The sequence below is a fragment of the Serinus canaria genome, chromosome 3 (genome assembly GCF_022539315.1).
Source record: "Serinus canaria isolate serCan28SL12 chromosome 3, serCan2020, whole genome shotgun sequence".
NCBI lineage: Eukaryota > Metazoa > Chordata > Aves > Passeriformes > Fringillidae > Serinus > Serinus canaria.
Genome location: NC_066316.1, coordinates 4,682,571 through 4,696,054, shown reverse-complemented (window position 1 = coordinate 4,696,054; position 13,484 = coordinate 4,682,571). Strand labels below are relative to the sequence as shown.

The window sequence follows — 13,484 nt, the reverse complement described above, 5'->3', positions numbered from 1 at the left end:
AACCAGCTCAGTCTTTGCTCAGTAAGGGGGTGCTTTTAGGTCCTTTACTTGCCATTGATCAATCCCAGAATCATGAAGGATGGAAAAGACCTCCAAGATAATGAGTCCAGTGATTGATTGCCCTCTTGTCAAGTGGAAGGATTAAATTAAGCTCACTCCATTAATACAGCATGCTTTGGGTTGGAAGGGATTTAAGGATCACCCAGTGCCACCCCTGCCGTGGGCAGGGACACCTTCCGCTACCCCAGGTTGCTCCAAGCCCTATCCAACCTGGCCTTGGGCACTTCCAGGGATGGGGCAGCCACAGCCTCTCTGGGAAGCCTGTGCCAGGGCCTGCCCACGCTCACAGGGAAGAATTCCTTCCCAATATCCAGCCTGAATTTCTTCCCTTTGAACCAATTCTGTAAATGGGCCCTGTTGTGCCATTCCAGGTCGATCCTTTCCAAGGGTGGCATCCTGTACGTGAAGCTCCGGGCTGGGCAGCTCTCCTACAAGGAGGATCCCATGGGATGGCGCAGCCTCCTGGCACAGACCGTCACCCACCGCAACTCCGAAGCACGGGCCTTCAAGGTACTGCTCCCAGCGTGCTTCCTGCCAGGAATGCTGCTGAGGGAGGGAATTCTGCTGGCTTTCACAGGACAGACGTGTGTAGGTGCATCTGCCGTGGGCGATGAGCGTTGGACACGTCCTGCCCATGAAGTGCTTGATCAGGCAATCATTTAGGGTGGAAAGGTCCTCCAGGGTCGAGGAGTCCAACCTTTACATCATTGAATCCAAATTTTAGACCATGGAATCCAACCTTCACATCATGGGATCCAACTTTTAGATTGAATCCAGCCTTTAGATCATTGAATCACAGTTTTAGATGGCTGAGTACCAGCCTTTAGATCATCTAGTCTAGCCTTTATGTTGAGTCCAACTTTTATATAGTTGACTCCAGCCTTTAGACATGGATTCCAACCTTTGGTGTGGGTTCCAGTTTTCTCCCTTGTGTTCTGGACACTTTGGAAGTCAGTTGTTGCTACCTTTGTGCACAAATTCAGAAAGTTCATTTCAGGAATGTGTTTTAATCCTTTTTTTTTTTTTTTCCAGCCAGAAGCGATTTCCGCTTTCACTTCCGATCCCGCTCTCTTTTCCTTCGCCGATTATTTTTGCAAACCGACTATGAACATGGGCCAGGTAGGAAGTGGTGGTGTGGACCAACACTTATTCCATGGATAAAAAGTAGGGAAAACCTGCCTTAAACTCTAGAGCAGAATTTAGCCCTGCAACCAGCAGGAGCAGGGAATATCCTGAAGGATGTTGTGCAATACAAGGATGATCCTCTGATTCCTGTTGGTTTGATACTGGGATTTTTTATCCCATTCCTTGAGGAATGCGTTTAACAAATCCAGAGGGCCATGAAGCATTTAGGGGAAGTCACAGAAGGTGTTTTATATGGAATTTCTTTAAAAGTTATTTAAGGGAGGGCATAAAACCCAGTTTAATTATCCCAAGGACGAAGTCAAGTGGTATCATTAATTATCCCAAATTCCTGTGATGCCACTGCATGGATTAACTTCAGTGGAGGCAGGAACCTGGAATAAATTGTGCCTGACACCTGTCTGTCCTCAGAAACAGGAAATCCTGGATCTTTTCTCCTCCATCCTTTATGAGTGCGTGACCCAGGAGAATCCGGAGATGCTGCCCACGTACATCGCCATCGACCAGGTAGGAAACTCCTCTTCCTGTTGGAAACAACACTTCCTTTTTCCCCACTTTTGGGGGGGCAATAGTGGCCATTCCATGTGCTTTTCCAGAGGAGTGTGGGCTGGGGTTGAGGAGTCATTTACTTTTTTAATTCCTGCTCCAATTCCCGCTGCCAGGCCGTGAGGAGGCTGGAAAGGCGGGAAATGTCCGAGACCTTCGAGCTGTGGCAGATGAAGCTGGTGCTGGAATTCTTCAGTTCCCGGAGCCACCAGGAGAGGATGAGCAGGAATCCAACCCGAGGGCTCTTCATGAACTCGGAATTCCTGCCGGTGATGAAGTGCACCATAGATAACACCTTGGATCAGTGGCTTCAAGGTAAAGAGGAATTTCAATCCAACCAGTGTTGGAATCCTGGAATGGTTTGGGTTGGAAGGGACCTTAAAGACCATCTCATTCCAAACCCTGTTGCTCGCCTGGTACTTGTCTTGCTGATCCAGGTTGATTTTTGCCTCAAAAGTATGGAAAACTGATGAGGGAAGGGAGGGTGTTTTCAGTGTGGTGTGGAACATTCCCTGGAGAATTGTGTTTGCCTGGAGTGGTGTGGGGTTTTTAGCAAAAAATTCCTTCCTCATCTTGCACAGGGAGAATTTTCCCGGAGCTAAAGCAAACGGTGACCACAGTAGGGTGGCCATGGCAGGAGGAAGGAGGTCGGAAACAACCTCCCAGCCCACCTTCTGTGGGGAATGGAGACTTCAGTGGGATCTCTCTGTGGGAATCCTGCTCCCCAAATGTCACCAAAGGTATTCCTTGTGCCTTGCAGCCGGAGGGGACGTGTCCCTGCATTCCTACCTGAGCGGGCAGGCTCCAGAGGAATCCCAGCTGAGCATGCTGGCGTGCTTCCTGATTTACCACTCTGTGCCCACACCCGGGCAGCTGGCAGCCGGAGGGCTGGAAGGTGAGTCTGGAGCTGGGATTTGGGGAAATCCTGGATCCTTTCGCTGGGCATCTTTTCCTTGCTCTCCAGCAGCCTGGGAGCACACCAGTCCTGAGGTTACTGAGGGAAAAGTAAGGCAGCTGGACCTTAATTTTGGGAGCTCTGTTCCTTGCTTAGGGCTGGGGCAGCAATGTCACCACATCCGTGAGAGATAGGGGGCCTATCCCAAGAATCCTGTGCTGGCCACAAATTCCTGTGTCTGGGCATGGAAGATTCCAGTTACCTGTTACACACCTCTTTTCTGGGTGTTCTTTTCCTCTGTGTTCTCCTTCTTCCTGGATTTGGGATCTCTTTGAAAAGAGATTTGAGATTTCTTGCAGAACTTCACTTTCCAACCAGCACACGACAAACGGATCCGTGGGATGACACCTCCAGAGCTCTCTGAAGCCTCCCCCTCCAATTTTGCCCTCATTTTTACACCCTTTTCCTTTGCTTTGGATGCTTTTAGGGAGCAGGAACTTCTCGGAGCTGCTGCTGAAGCTGAGGAGGCTGCACGTGCCCGTGCGGGCGCTCCTGCGCCTGGCTCCGCTGCTCCTCGGGAATCCCCAGGCCATGGTGCTGTAGTCCCACCAAGCTTCCCAAAAATCTCCTTCTTTTTGTACCTTCCCAAAGAGCAGACTCACCCCCAGGTGTGGCAACCACGACCAGGAGTTATTTATAAATTGTTATGAGGAATTTAAAAAAAAAGAGCTATAAAAGTGAGGTCATAATAAATTTACTTTTGTAACGAAGGTTTGTTTGTAAGTGTGTGGTTTCTGTGGGGAATTTGGGAAAGACCTTGGCTGGGAATGGTGCTTTTCCTTGGCTGTATAACTCCTTTGCTTGTGGTGGATCTTATTTTCAGACAATGGAAATAATTCCTGGTTTAAACACTTCGTGTTACCTTCCTCCTTGTGTGTCCCCCTGGATGAACTTGGAGCAGGGCTCATTCCTTGTTGGTTCTGGGCAGAGCAGATCCTTAATTTGTCAACAAACACGTGGAATTACTCCATAAAAAAGCAGCCAGAAGTTGAGGGATTACTCAGCCAGAGCCAAAGGCTTGGATTCTGATTATTGTGGTTCCAAATTTAATCCTGCTCTGTGGGATTTGTGCCGATTTCTCTGTTTTTTCCCAAATCCTCAAGGATTTTGCAAAGGGTCAAATGGCGGGAGGAGGACAACCAAGAGTGATTAAAAATAGAGCAAAAGCAGGAAAATGATGCAAACCTGATTCTTATAAAAAACAAATTTATTGTGTATTAGCTGAGGTTTTCCAGTTACTTGAGGTGTCCTGAAGGAAGCATAGCCTGTGCCAAATTCCAGCCCTCATCCCTTTTTTTTTTAAGCTGTTCAGAAACTTCTCTAGTTTAATAAAAACAGTGTAATTTATCACACCTCCTCCACAAGCACCTTCCTTATGTGAATTAAAGGAACCCATGAACAGATGGGAAATCAGAGGAGCCAGAAGGTCTCATGGAGCAATCCTGGATGTTCCTTCCCCTGGGAGGTGGGTGCAGCTCAGGGAACTTCCTTCTAAACTGAGGAAGTGGGAAGCATGAAGTGCTAATTTTGCAGAGGGAATGACACTGGGTTTTCATGGCATCCTGGAATGGTCTGGGTTGGAAAGGACCTTAAAGACCAGGGGCAGGGACATCTTCTTTAAAGCCCCATCCAAACACTTGAGGATGGATGCCCTGGCCTCAAACACTTCCAGAGATGGGGAATTAAATTCCCCACAACTTTTCCAAGGACAAATACCTTTTTTGCCTCCTCAAGCCTCTCCCCCAGCCCCACAATGAACCTCCGGCTTTATCTCGGCTGGACAAAGAGCCGAAAATCCAAATGCTGGATTTGGGGTGGAAAGCTGAGAAACCTGGAGGTGTCCTAAATCGTCTTGCTGTCCCGATGGATCCATGGGGTTTATCCCGCATTCCGAGGGTGATGCTGCCTTGTGGCCGGGCAAGCTGGAAGGTGACGATTCATTTCACCGCGAATAAGATGAAAAATGACGAGTAACACGAAACCGAGCATCTCTAGCAACTCCCTGCCGGGACCTCGGCGTCGGGATGCTCCCGGTTTCCGCCGGATGCGGGAAAAGCACCATTCCCAGCGTTTGGCGAGGGAGGGGAGCTCGTGGGCGGGGGTGGGCGCGGGAGGCTCTGGCGAGGAGCTCTGGGGCTTCCTGTTTCCTTCCGCAGCTCGAGCAGAATTTGAAAGCAGCGGCTGCCGTGAGCTGGACCAATGATCGGGGCACAGCGCGCCCGGGCCGCCCGCGCCCGTTACGGCCCCGGGGCTGCGCTTCCCGGCTCCCCCTGGGAACACCGGGAACCCCCGGCCCGGGGGCGGCCCGGACCCACCACCCACGGTAAGGCGCTGATCCCTTCGGCTGCTGCCAGGAATTGCGGGGGGAAAAAACTCCACGGAAGCAGCGGGAACGTTTGGGATTTGGCGCGGGCTGCTGCTCGGGGTGTGCGCTTTGCTCGCCTCGGTGGGATCTGCTGGAGGAGCCCTGGAGGCGGTGTGGAGCTGGGAGGAATTTCGGGATGCTGCGGCAGCCGCAGGGAGGGAAGCAGGGCTGCTCAGGCACGGAGAAGGGGGAGGTAGGATGTGGAGGCTCTCCCTGGTCCTGCACCCGGGAAACTCCATTCCCCATCCCTGGAAGTGTCCCAGGCACGGTTGGACGGGGCTTGGAGCAACCTCTGCGAGGGGAAGGTGGCCCTGCCCATGGCAAGGGCTGGAACGGGATGGGCTTTAGGGAACATTCCCACCCCAGTCATTCCCTGATATTGTGATAATGGCACAGCTGGGAACGTAGGCTGGGCTCCGCTGGCGTCATTCCTACCCCCACAGTGCTTAGTCACCTTTTGGGGGCATTTTGTGCCGCCCTCTCCGGCTCGTTCTGTGCCTTCCTTTGGATTTGGGCTGGGAAAGTAGCAGCGAGTTCCCCTCCCGCCTCTCCCTCTCTCCCGCCACCTGCCACCCAATACATCCCAAACTGCGCTTCCCTGTGTGTCCCGTGGGCTGTCCCGGAGCTGAGGGGCTCTGCCAGGGGCTCAGGGGCCCCGGGCTCCCTCCTTTTCCTGCTCTGCTTCGGCTTTCGCCCTCGGGATCATCCGGCGGCAGCACATTCCCTCTCCAGGGGGGAATTATCCTCATGATCCTTCTTTAGTCCCGGCTGGGCGGCCCCTGGGGTGTCCCGCGGTGGCTGCGGGCAGAGCGCGGTTTCTCCAGCTCGTCCCATCCCGTGGATCGCGGTGCCGGCCGCGCTTCCCGGTGCATCATTCCCGGGAAGGTCCCGCCGCTGGGTTCCAGCCCGGCCCCATCGCCGCCTTCCCCACCGAGTTCCCTTTGGGTTTTTTGGCCGGGGCTCGCAACTTTTCGGCAACAGTGACCTCTGTCGGCATCGCCACCGGCGTGGCCCCGCTGTCACCCGGCTGCATCCCACCCCTCCATCGCAATTCCCACCTCAGGCACGAAAGGGACGCGGTTATTTGGGACCGATCCCGCCATTCCAGCTGCTGCGGAATCCCACGGCAAAGCAGCGGTGCCGGGAGGCGGCTGCGGGAACCCGGCACCGGTTACCGAAAGGTGTCCCCGGGACAACCCCAGAGCCGGGAACCCGAAAATCCCGGGTTTACTGGGCGGCCAAACCTCCGTGACTCATGTCAGCCGTGCTGCTGCCGCCGGTGACTAATCCCGGGAGCGCTCTCTGCCCGGGGCTCAGCTCCATCCCCGTCCTCACGAGTGCTTGGCACCGTTCGATACCAATAAAAAATCCAGGTGAGGATGCGGGAGAGAAGGGATGAGTGGGGGCTGCCAGGTTGGTTTGGGCGTCACCTCAGCTCCTCCATCCATCCTGTCCGCGCTCAGAGAGGCTTTCCCGGCTGGGAAACGCTTCCCAGCGCCTCTGGAGCGGCCCTTTGGAGCACGGATCAGCAGCTGCAGGTGGCGGCGAATTTTGGGAGGGCTGTGGGGCCGTGGCGGCGGCCGGGGAGTGACTCAGAGGCGCTTTGGGGCTCTGTGGTTTTGCTTTCATGGTTTTGCTGTGACTTAGCAACTTGTTTGTTCGCTCTGCGGGAGGGCAGGTGCCGGCATGCCCGGCAAAGCAGCCGGATCCCGTGGGATCCCAGCTATCCCCAGGGATCCCTTGGAGAGCGGCGTTGCCCAAGGTGGGTGCGGCTGAACCCCACAGGTGATGCAGGCAGTGGTGTGACATGATTCTTTTGGGATCTGCATCCTGCAGCAGATATTCCATCCCACTGGGAATACCCAGCCGGAGCAGTTTCCACCCCTTTCTTTTTGGAAGGAAAATGAGATTTTTGATGTTGATTCTGGCACTGCCTGAAGCTTGCAGCCACTCTGGGATTTTCTGGAGAGCTGGATCTGGAAGCTGGGCTGGCCACCTGGCATTTTCCAGGGAGATGCTAATGACTGCCAGCACTTTTTCCTGTTTTGTTGCAATATTGGGGGGGAAAGGTGGAAAGGGAGCAGGCTGAGTGTTTTCCCACCACAGCAGAAAATACTCCCAATCCTCATGTTCCTCCTTCCCATAGGATGCTCGTGGTGTGATTTCTTCCCAGGAAGAGCATTTCCCACTGGCTTGTGCTGTGCTGGGAGGAGCTCCAGGGATGTTGGTGGGAAGCGCTGGAGAAAGAGGAGCATCCATCTCCCAGTTTTTTGGGGGGATTAGCCAAGATTTTGGTGCCACTGTAGCCAGTGTGGTGCTCTGACGCCTCCAAAATTCCACAGTTCCTGGGTTCACTTGGAGGTTTGTAATCCCTGGAGTCTCAGCCAAGGGAGCTGGATGGAAAATGGGTGAAAGCCACAGATGAGGACAACAAAGGGATGGTTTGGGGTGGTTTTCCTTCTTCAGCTGAGCCAGGCCACCGCTCATCCCATGTCAGCTCCCTCAGGCACTGCTGGGACTTTCCTTGAGCTGCGGTGATGGTGCTGGAAGGGTTAAAGCCGCCAGCAGGTCCTGAAGACAGGGATTGAGGTTGGAATGCTCAGCTGGACCGTGGCATGGCCATGGAGGACTCAGTGCCAATCCCCTCTGCATCCGAGCTGCCTCTCTGGTGTCATAGATCCAAGTGTGATTAGCGTGGATTTGGAAAAGGCTGATTAAAGTTCCCAGAGCTCCCCCTTCCCTCTGTCACCCCCCACCCCGGGGGCTCCCCCTTCCTGCTGTGCCACTGCTCCCAGGGCTGCTCGTGCCCCTGAGTCATCTCCAAACTCCAGCTGGATCCAGGAGCGCAGCCCTGCCCTAAGCTGACCATGAGGGAAGTTGTTTTCCCAAAATACAGGGAACAGAAATGCAGTTGGAAAAACCCAAAGTGGGGACAGCAGCGGGGTGACAGCCACCCCCGTGCTGCAGGAGACAGGGAAAAGGTCCCTGAGCCGGGGGGGAGAGGGCTTGGAGTGGGGTGAGCGTCTCCAGAGCTGTTCCCTGGGGAATGGGGATGGTTTCCATCCCTCACGTGCAGCCAGAGCCTTTCCTAGGGGATTTGCTGGGAGGTCACGGCTTCTTTTAGGTGGGAATGGGGGTAAAACGGGGCTTTCCAGGCTGGAAGAATATCCAAGGTGCCTGAGAGCTTAGGGGTGCATTCCCTGGGTGAAAGAGCCTCCTACTCCCATTCTGGGATATCTTGTCCCCTTCCCAAGCTCCTCAGCCAACAGTCCCCATGGATTTGGCTCCAGGCCCTGGGAAACGAGACCTTTCCCAGCAAAAGCTCTTTCTGGTGAGAAAAAACTCCCTGATCCTTTCCCGATGGGGGAAGTGGGAGAGCCCCTGGGCCATGGGAAAATCTCCTTCCCCACATCCTGGCGGGAGGGACGGAGCCATAAAAACCCTCGGCACATCCCGGGCTGGGAGCTGCGGAGAGGAGAGGCCAGGTAGGATGGGGGATGGATTTGGTCTGCTCTGGGATCCATAGAGGGATCCCATGGCAGGACACCCAGGGGTGGCTTCGGGAATTGGGGTGTGGGGAATTTGCTCCAGGGGGATGCTCCTGTGCCTAGGAATTAGGGGGCTCTGAGCAGAGGGAAAGTGAGACTGAAATTCGTGGAATTCTTACAGTTTTCCCTGGCTGATGGATTTTTATCTGTGCTTTGCTCTGCCTGCGCAATTCCTGCAGCCCAGGGAAGGATGCTGGAGCCAAGGTTTCTGCTGTCACCCCAATATCCCCCTGTCATTCCCATTAATCCTCAATATCAGAGAGTTCATTACATTCCCACACAACTGTGCTGGATGGGCTGGGGTTTCCCAGGGAAGCTGATCCTGGTACCCCTTGCCACCAAATGAGTGTGGAAGGAGAAGTATGGGAAGCACAGGGATGAATCCCTGTGATGGAGCATCCTGCCTGTGATCCCAGGGGCACAAAGCCATGGATCATTCCCACCCTGCAGCCCAGAACCCACCAGCATAAACCTGGGAGCAAAGGGGCAGAAATCCTCCTCTTCTCCTGCTTCCAGCATTCCCAGCGCTGCTTCCCCCATGGGTGATTCCCTGTTTCTGGAACAGAAGAAGCAGAAGAGATTTTTGAAGCAGCATAAACTAAAAAAGCCTTTTTTCCCTATTTTTCCCCAGGGAATCAGCAGAAGCATGGCTGTCCCGCTGGGATTAAGACTGGAAAGGGGGATCTTGTTCCCTTCCCAATTATTTAATGGTGGGAAACAAGTGCAGTCAGCACTTTGGGATTTTTCCACCCACTCCCATGAAAACATACCCAGTTCTGGATGTTCCCTCTTCCCATCTCAGATGTTCCAGAGGATGTGGGGAAGGAGCCATGGATCCGGTGAGTGCCTCCATGGGATGGATGAATGTCTCAGTGGGAAGGTCTGGGAATGGCTTCAGGACGAGATTTTGGGGTGCAGAGTGCCGAGCTGAGGGACCAGCCTGGGAATCCCGGGCGCCTGATCCGTGTCCCGCTGCCGGAGCGAGGCTCTGGGTGCCACCAGCACTTCCAACAGCACCAGTTGGGCTCCAGGGCTGGAAACTGGGCTCTGGGGAGCTGAGCAGTTCCTGGAACTGCAGCCCCACGTCATGGGAGGGTTGGGTAATTTGGTGGCAGAGGAGGAAGGGAAAACCCCACGGAGCAGCAGCGCCGGGAGGCTCCGGCCAAAAATGAGTCAGCAGTGACTGGGGCGGTGCCAGGGCTGGTTCTGCTGGTTCTGTGCGGGCTGGGGCTGGTTCTGTGCGGGCTCCTGGGGGTGCTGGTGCTGCTGGGTCTGGCTGTACTGGGTTTGCTGGTGCTGCTGGGTCTGGCTGTACTGGGTTTGCTGGTGCTGCTGGGTCTGGCTGTACTGGGTTTGCTGGTGCTGCTGGGTCTGGCTGTACTGGGTTTGCTGGTGCTGCTGGGTCTGGCTGTACTGGGTTTGCTGGTGCTGCTGGGTCTGGCTGTACTGGGTTTGCTGGTGCTGATGGGTCTGGCTGTACTGGGTTTGCTGGTGCTGATGGTTCTGGTTCTGGTGCTGCTGTTCTTACTGGGATTCTTCATCTCCCAGCTGCTCCTCTCCCTCTCCCTGCGCCCATTCCCAGGACCTTTGGCCAGCTGCTCTTGGCCCCTGCTGGGAATTCCCAGGAATCCCACACAGGGGTTTTGCCATGTCCATCCCAGCACCCAGGTCCCTCTGGAGCCCATTCCTGTGGTGTTGTGATCCCAAGGGCACCCAGGCCATGTTTTAGGGATTTGGGGCTTTCCAGATGTTTGGGATTCATTTTCTTTTGAAAATATTTGCCAAAATTTTAGGGACTAAATCCTGGTACAAAAGTGCCCCTTCCCAGGCTCTCTGAGCTCTTCCACACTTTTCCAAGGCGTTAAAATCAGGGAGGGGAATTTAAGTCAGGAAAGGCGATTAAAATCCAGCAGGGCAATTAATTAAAATCTATCAGGGCATAAAATCTATCAGGGCAATTAATTAAAATCCAGCAGCTCCCAACATTCCTCTGCTTTTTATATTTAAATAAATCCTATATTTGTATATTCATATAAAATTAAATTTATGTAAATATATTTCTATTTATATGCAAATGTATTTTTCTATATTTATATGTTACATACAAAAAAATTTTTATGTTCAAATAAATTATTAAATATATTCTCACATGTAAACTGTTTGTATGCTTATTGAATAATATGGTGAGTAATACATCAAAATATTTGTTTCTTGAACAAATTTGAAATATATAAAATATATTAATTAAATTAAATTTAATAACAAAGCATGATAGGATAGATAGAATTAGTGTAATGTGATAAATATAATGAAAATAATATAATTCATATAATATCAATGATGTCCTTAATGGTATAAATTAAGCCAAGTGGGGGGTTAATTTAAAAAAAAAGGTGAAAACAAGATTATTTTTATAATGGGAAAGGATTGGGAATAAATGGAAGCATTGGGAGTAAATGCAAGGATTGGGAATAAATGGAAGCACTCACAGATTTAATGGCAAGTGCTGAGAGGATCATGGCAGGTGGGTTTCTTGGTGTTGAATTTTCCAGAATAATTCCTAGAGGCAAATCCCAGTCTCTGGGAAAGGCCTGTCTGATTTTACGGCTGGGTCTCTTGATACTGAATTTTTCAGCTTAAATCTCAGAGGCAAATTCCCAACCCCTGGGGAAATCCTGTACGATTTTCCAAGTGGGACATTTTTAAGCCAACTGTTTTACCATTTTCCCCGGATAAAACTCATTCCCCCTCAGGTCAGAGTGATCCCCCTCAAGCATCCACTGAGAAATTGTGATGGAGCAAAATCAGATCAGCCACAAATTCCCTTTCTCCTCCTCTTTTTCCATTCGGCTGCCCAAGGGATGCTCAGGGAGCAGTGTTGGCAGGAGGGCAGCCCAGAAGTGCTGGAAATTTGACTGATAGAATATCCCGAGTTGAAATGGACACACAAGGATTGTCCAATTCCTGGTGCTGAACTTCCCAAAAAGTCTGGTTTCTTCCCCTGTGGTGATTGGAGTGGGAAAAGCCTGAGGGTTTGGGGGGCTCTCAGTGTTCCTCTCTCCCCACATGGAATTATCTCGATTTTCCTTCTCTGCAAATATTCCCAGTCTGTTTGACCCCGGCACAGGGAAGTGGATGAGCCAACCCCCAAATTTGTCCCCTGTCCCCTCCTTTTGCCACCTTTGGCTCAGGTTTGAGATCAATGACGTGGGGAAGGAGGGGGGAAGGAGGGGGGGGGGGGAAGCGTTTGACTCGAGACGAAAATAGCGACGTGGAAATTCAGCCCAGCTCGAGATTTGAAGTGAAATCGCTTGAAATGAAAGATGTCGTGCCTTGCTGAGGCTGTCCCAGCCCCGCTCCGTCCTCTGCCCGGGGTGTGGATGGCTCGGCAAAGGGAGCAGCATCCCAGGAGGGTTTTGAGGGTGCTTTAGGTCATCGTTTCTCGGCACTAAATAGAGGAAGAATAAGTTTCAAACGAAGCGTGTTTTGTTTTGTCACAGGAAGTGGAGAGAGCTTTGGGAGAGCCCTGAGACATTGACTTGAAATTCTGTATTTTTGCGTTTTCCCGGCCGCGCCGATGGCGTGGATCGGTGCCTGGTGGAAGCCGGGGGGGATTGGGATGGGAGGAACAGGGCGGTGCGACCCCCCCTTCCCCAGTTACCCCGAGGGGGGAGGTCTGGGGCTGAGGGGGTTTGTGGGCTGAAGGCAGCCCTTCCTGAGGGAGCTGCTGGCTGCTGATCCCCGCTCGGGGGAGCCCGAAATTGTGCGGGGCGAGGGTGTTGGGGCGGGCGGCCGGGGCTGCCCCCGCTCCGGGAATCCGTTTGGAGCCGCTCCCCGCGCTCCTCCGGGCTCGGCCGCCGCCGCCAGCCGCAGCCTCAGGAAAAGGAGCCGGGTTTCACAATGGCTCAGTCCTCCCCCGGCCGGGCAGCCCGAGCCGAGCCGCCTCTTGCCCTGAAAAAGCCCAAAATTGGTTTTCTCTTTGCCCCGGGGGCAGCGGGGCCGCTCGGCGCGGCGCTTCCCTCGGCGGCGCTCCGGGAGAGCCGCGGCTGCTGCGGCATCACCGAGCCCAGCCCGGCGGGGCGACAGCCCCGAGCCCTCCCCTGCAGCCCGAACCCCCCAAAAACCCCCTCGGGTTCACCCCTCTGCTCCTCCCGAGCTGCTGCTGCTGCTCTGCCGGCCAGGATCGCCTCCCCGGTGGTGCGCACCGGGCTGACTCTGCTTGAATTTCAGCCAAATCGCCAAATTCCCGCTTGCTCCTGCGGTATTAATTTGCTTTTTGGTTTCGCTATTAATGTTGAAGGGCTGCGAGGTCGGCGGCGTTGGCTTTCGGTGGTAATTCACAGCCCCACTGATTTAATCCGTGCTCTGCTGCCAAAACCGGGGCTCGCCCGGGCGCTTTGGGGTATTTTGGGAGTATTTGGGATGGGTTTGTGTCCGCTGGTGTGAAAACGCTGGGAAATGCTGTTTGGGATCAGGGAAAATCCCGTGGGTCATGCAGGGCTGAGTTTGGGTTCTCCTCCGAGGGGGAGATGGAATGAATTCCTATTAAACTGAGGGGGTGGACAGGGGCTGGTTTGGGGTCACCCAGCACTGCCCTGCGGCTCGTCCCTGCCTCGGGGACACACATTTGGGCAAACGCTGATTTTGGGGTTAAATCTGCCCTTTTTCTCGTTGTGCTGTGGTTCTGCTGTGCCTGTCCTCGCCACTGTACTGCAAGCAGTTTTGGGAACACGTTGTCTGCCTGAAACATGTCAGAATCGGCCACAAATTGCAGATGAGACTGATAACAAAAGCCAACAACAGAAAATAGGTAGAAAAACAACACGGTGGAGGCTGAGAGACCACTGAAGGGCTTTTTTGTGTGTGT

General features: G+C 53.5%; 2 protein-coding genes and 1 long non-coding RNA gene across 4 annotated transcripts in view; 2 read left to right on the top strand and 1 right to left on the bottom strand.

Moving 5' to 3' along the window:
* Positions 1-3,414, top strand: part of ANAPC1 (anaphase promoting complex subunit 1) — a 24,952-nt gene extending 21,538 nt beyond the window's left edge. The window contains exons 42-47 of the mRNA XM_018917961.3: positions 432-570; positions 1,093-1,179; positions 1,615-1,710; positions 1,866-2,064; positions 2,510-2,644; positions 3,132-3,414. Coding sequence (XP_018773506.2) covers positions 432-570; positions 1,093-1,179; positions 1,615-1,710; positions 1,866-2,064; positions 2,510-2,644; positions 3,132-3,247 — 772 coding nt within the window. The 3' untranslated portion in view covers positions 3,248-3,414. The remainder of the gene's footprint in view (positions 1-431; positions 571-1,092; positions 1,180-1,614; positions 1,711-1,865; positions 2,065-2,509; positions 2,645-3,131) is intronic.
* Positions 1-9,522, bottom strand: part of LOC108962556 (uncharacterized) — a 10,419-nt gene extending 897 nt beyond the window's left edge. Inside the window, exons 1-3 of one of the 2 annotated variants that reach the window (XM_030236559.2) lie at positions 9,388-9,522; positions 9,080-9,173; positions 5,037-7,734 (exon numbers count right to left, since the gene is read on the bottom strand). In XM_030236559.2, the coding sequence (XP_030092419.2) occupies positions 6,501-7,556 (1,056 nt within the window). In that variant the 5' untranslated portion in view covers positions 7,557-7,734; positions 9,080-9,173; positions 9,388-9,522 and the 3' untranslated portion in view covers positions 5,037-6,500. Of the gene's footprint in view, positions 1-5,036; positions 7,735-9,079; positions 9,174-9,387 lie in introns of those variants that run through there. The other variant, XR_007777053.1, reaches the window with a different exon arrangement.
* On the top strand, positions 3,876-13,484 carry LOC115485009 (uncharacterized). The gene is made up of 3 exons (XR_007777054.1): positions 3,876-5,027; positions 9,249-9,456; positions 13,338-13,484. It is a non-coding gene; the product is annotated as an uncharacterized LOC115485009 (long non-coding RNA).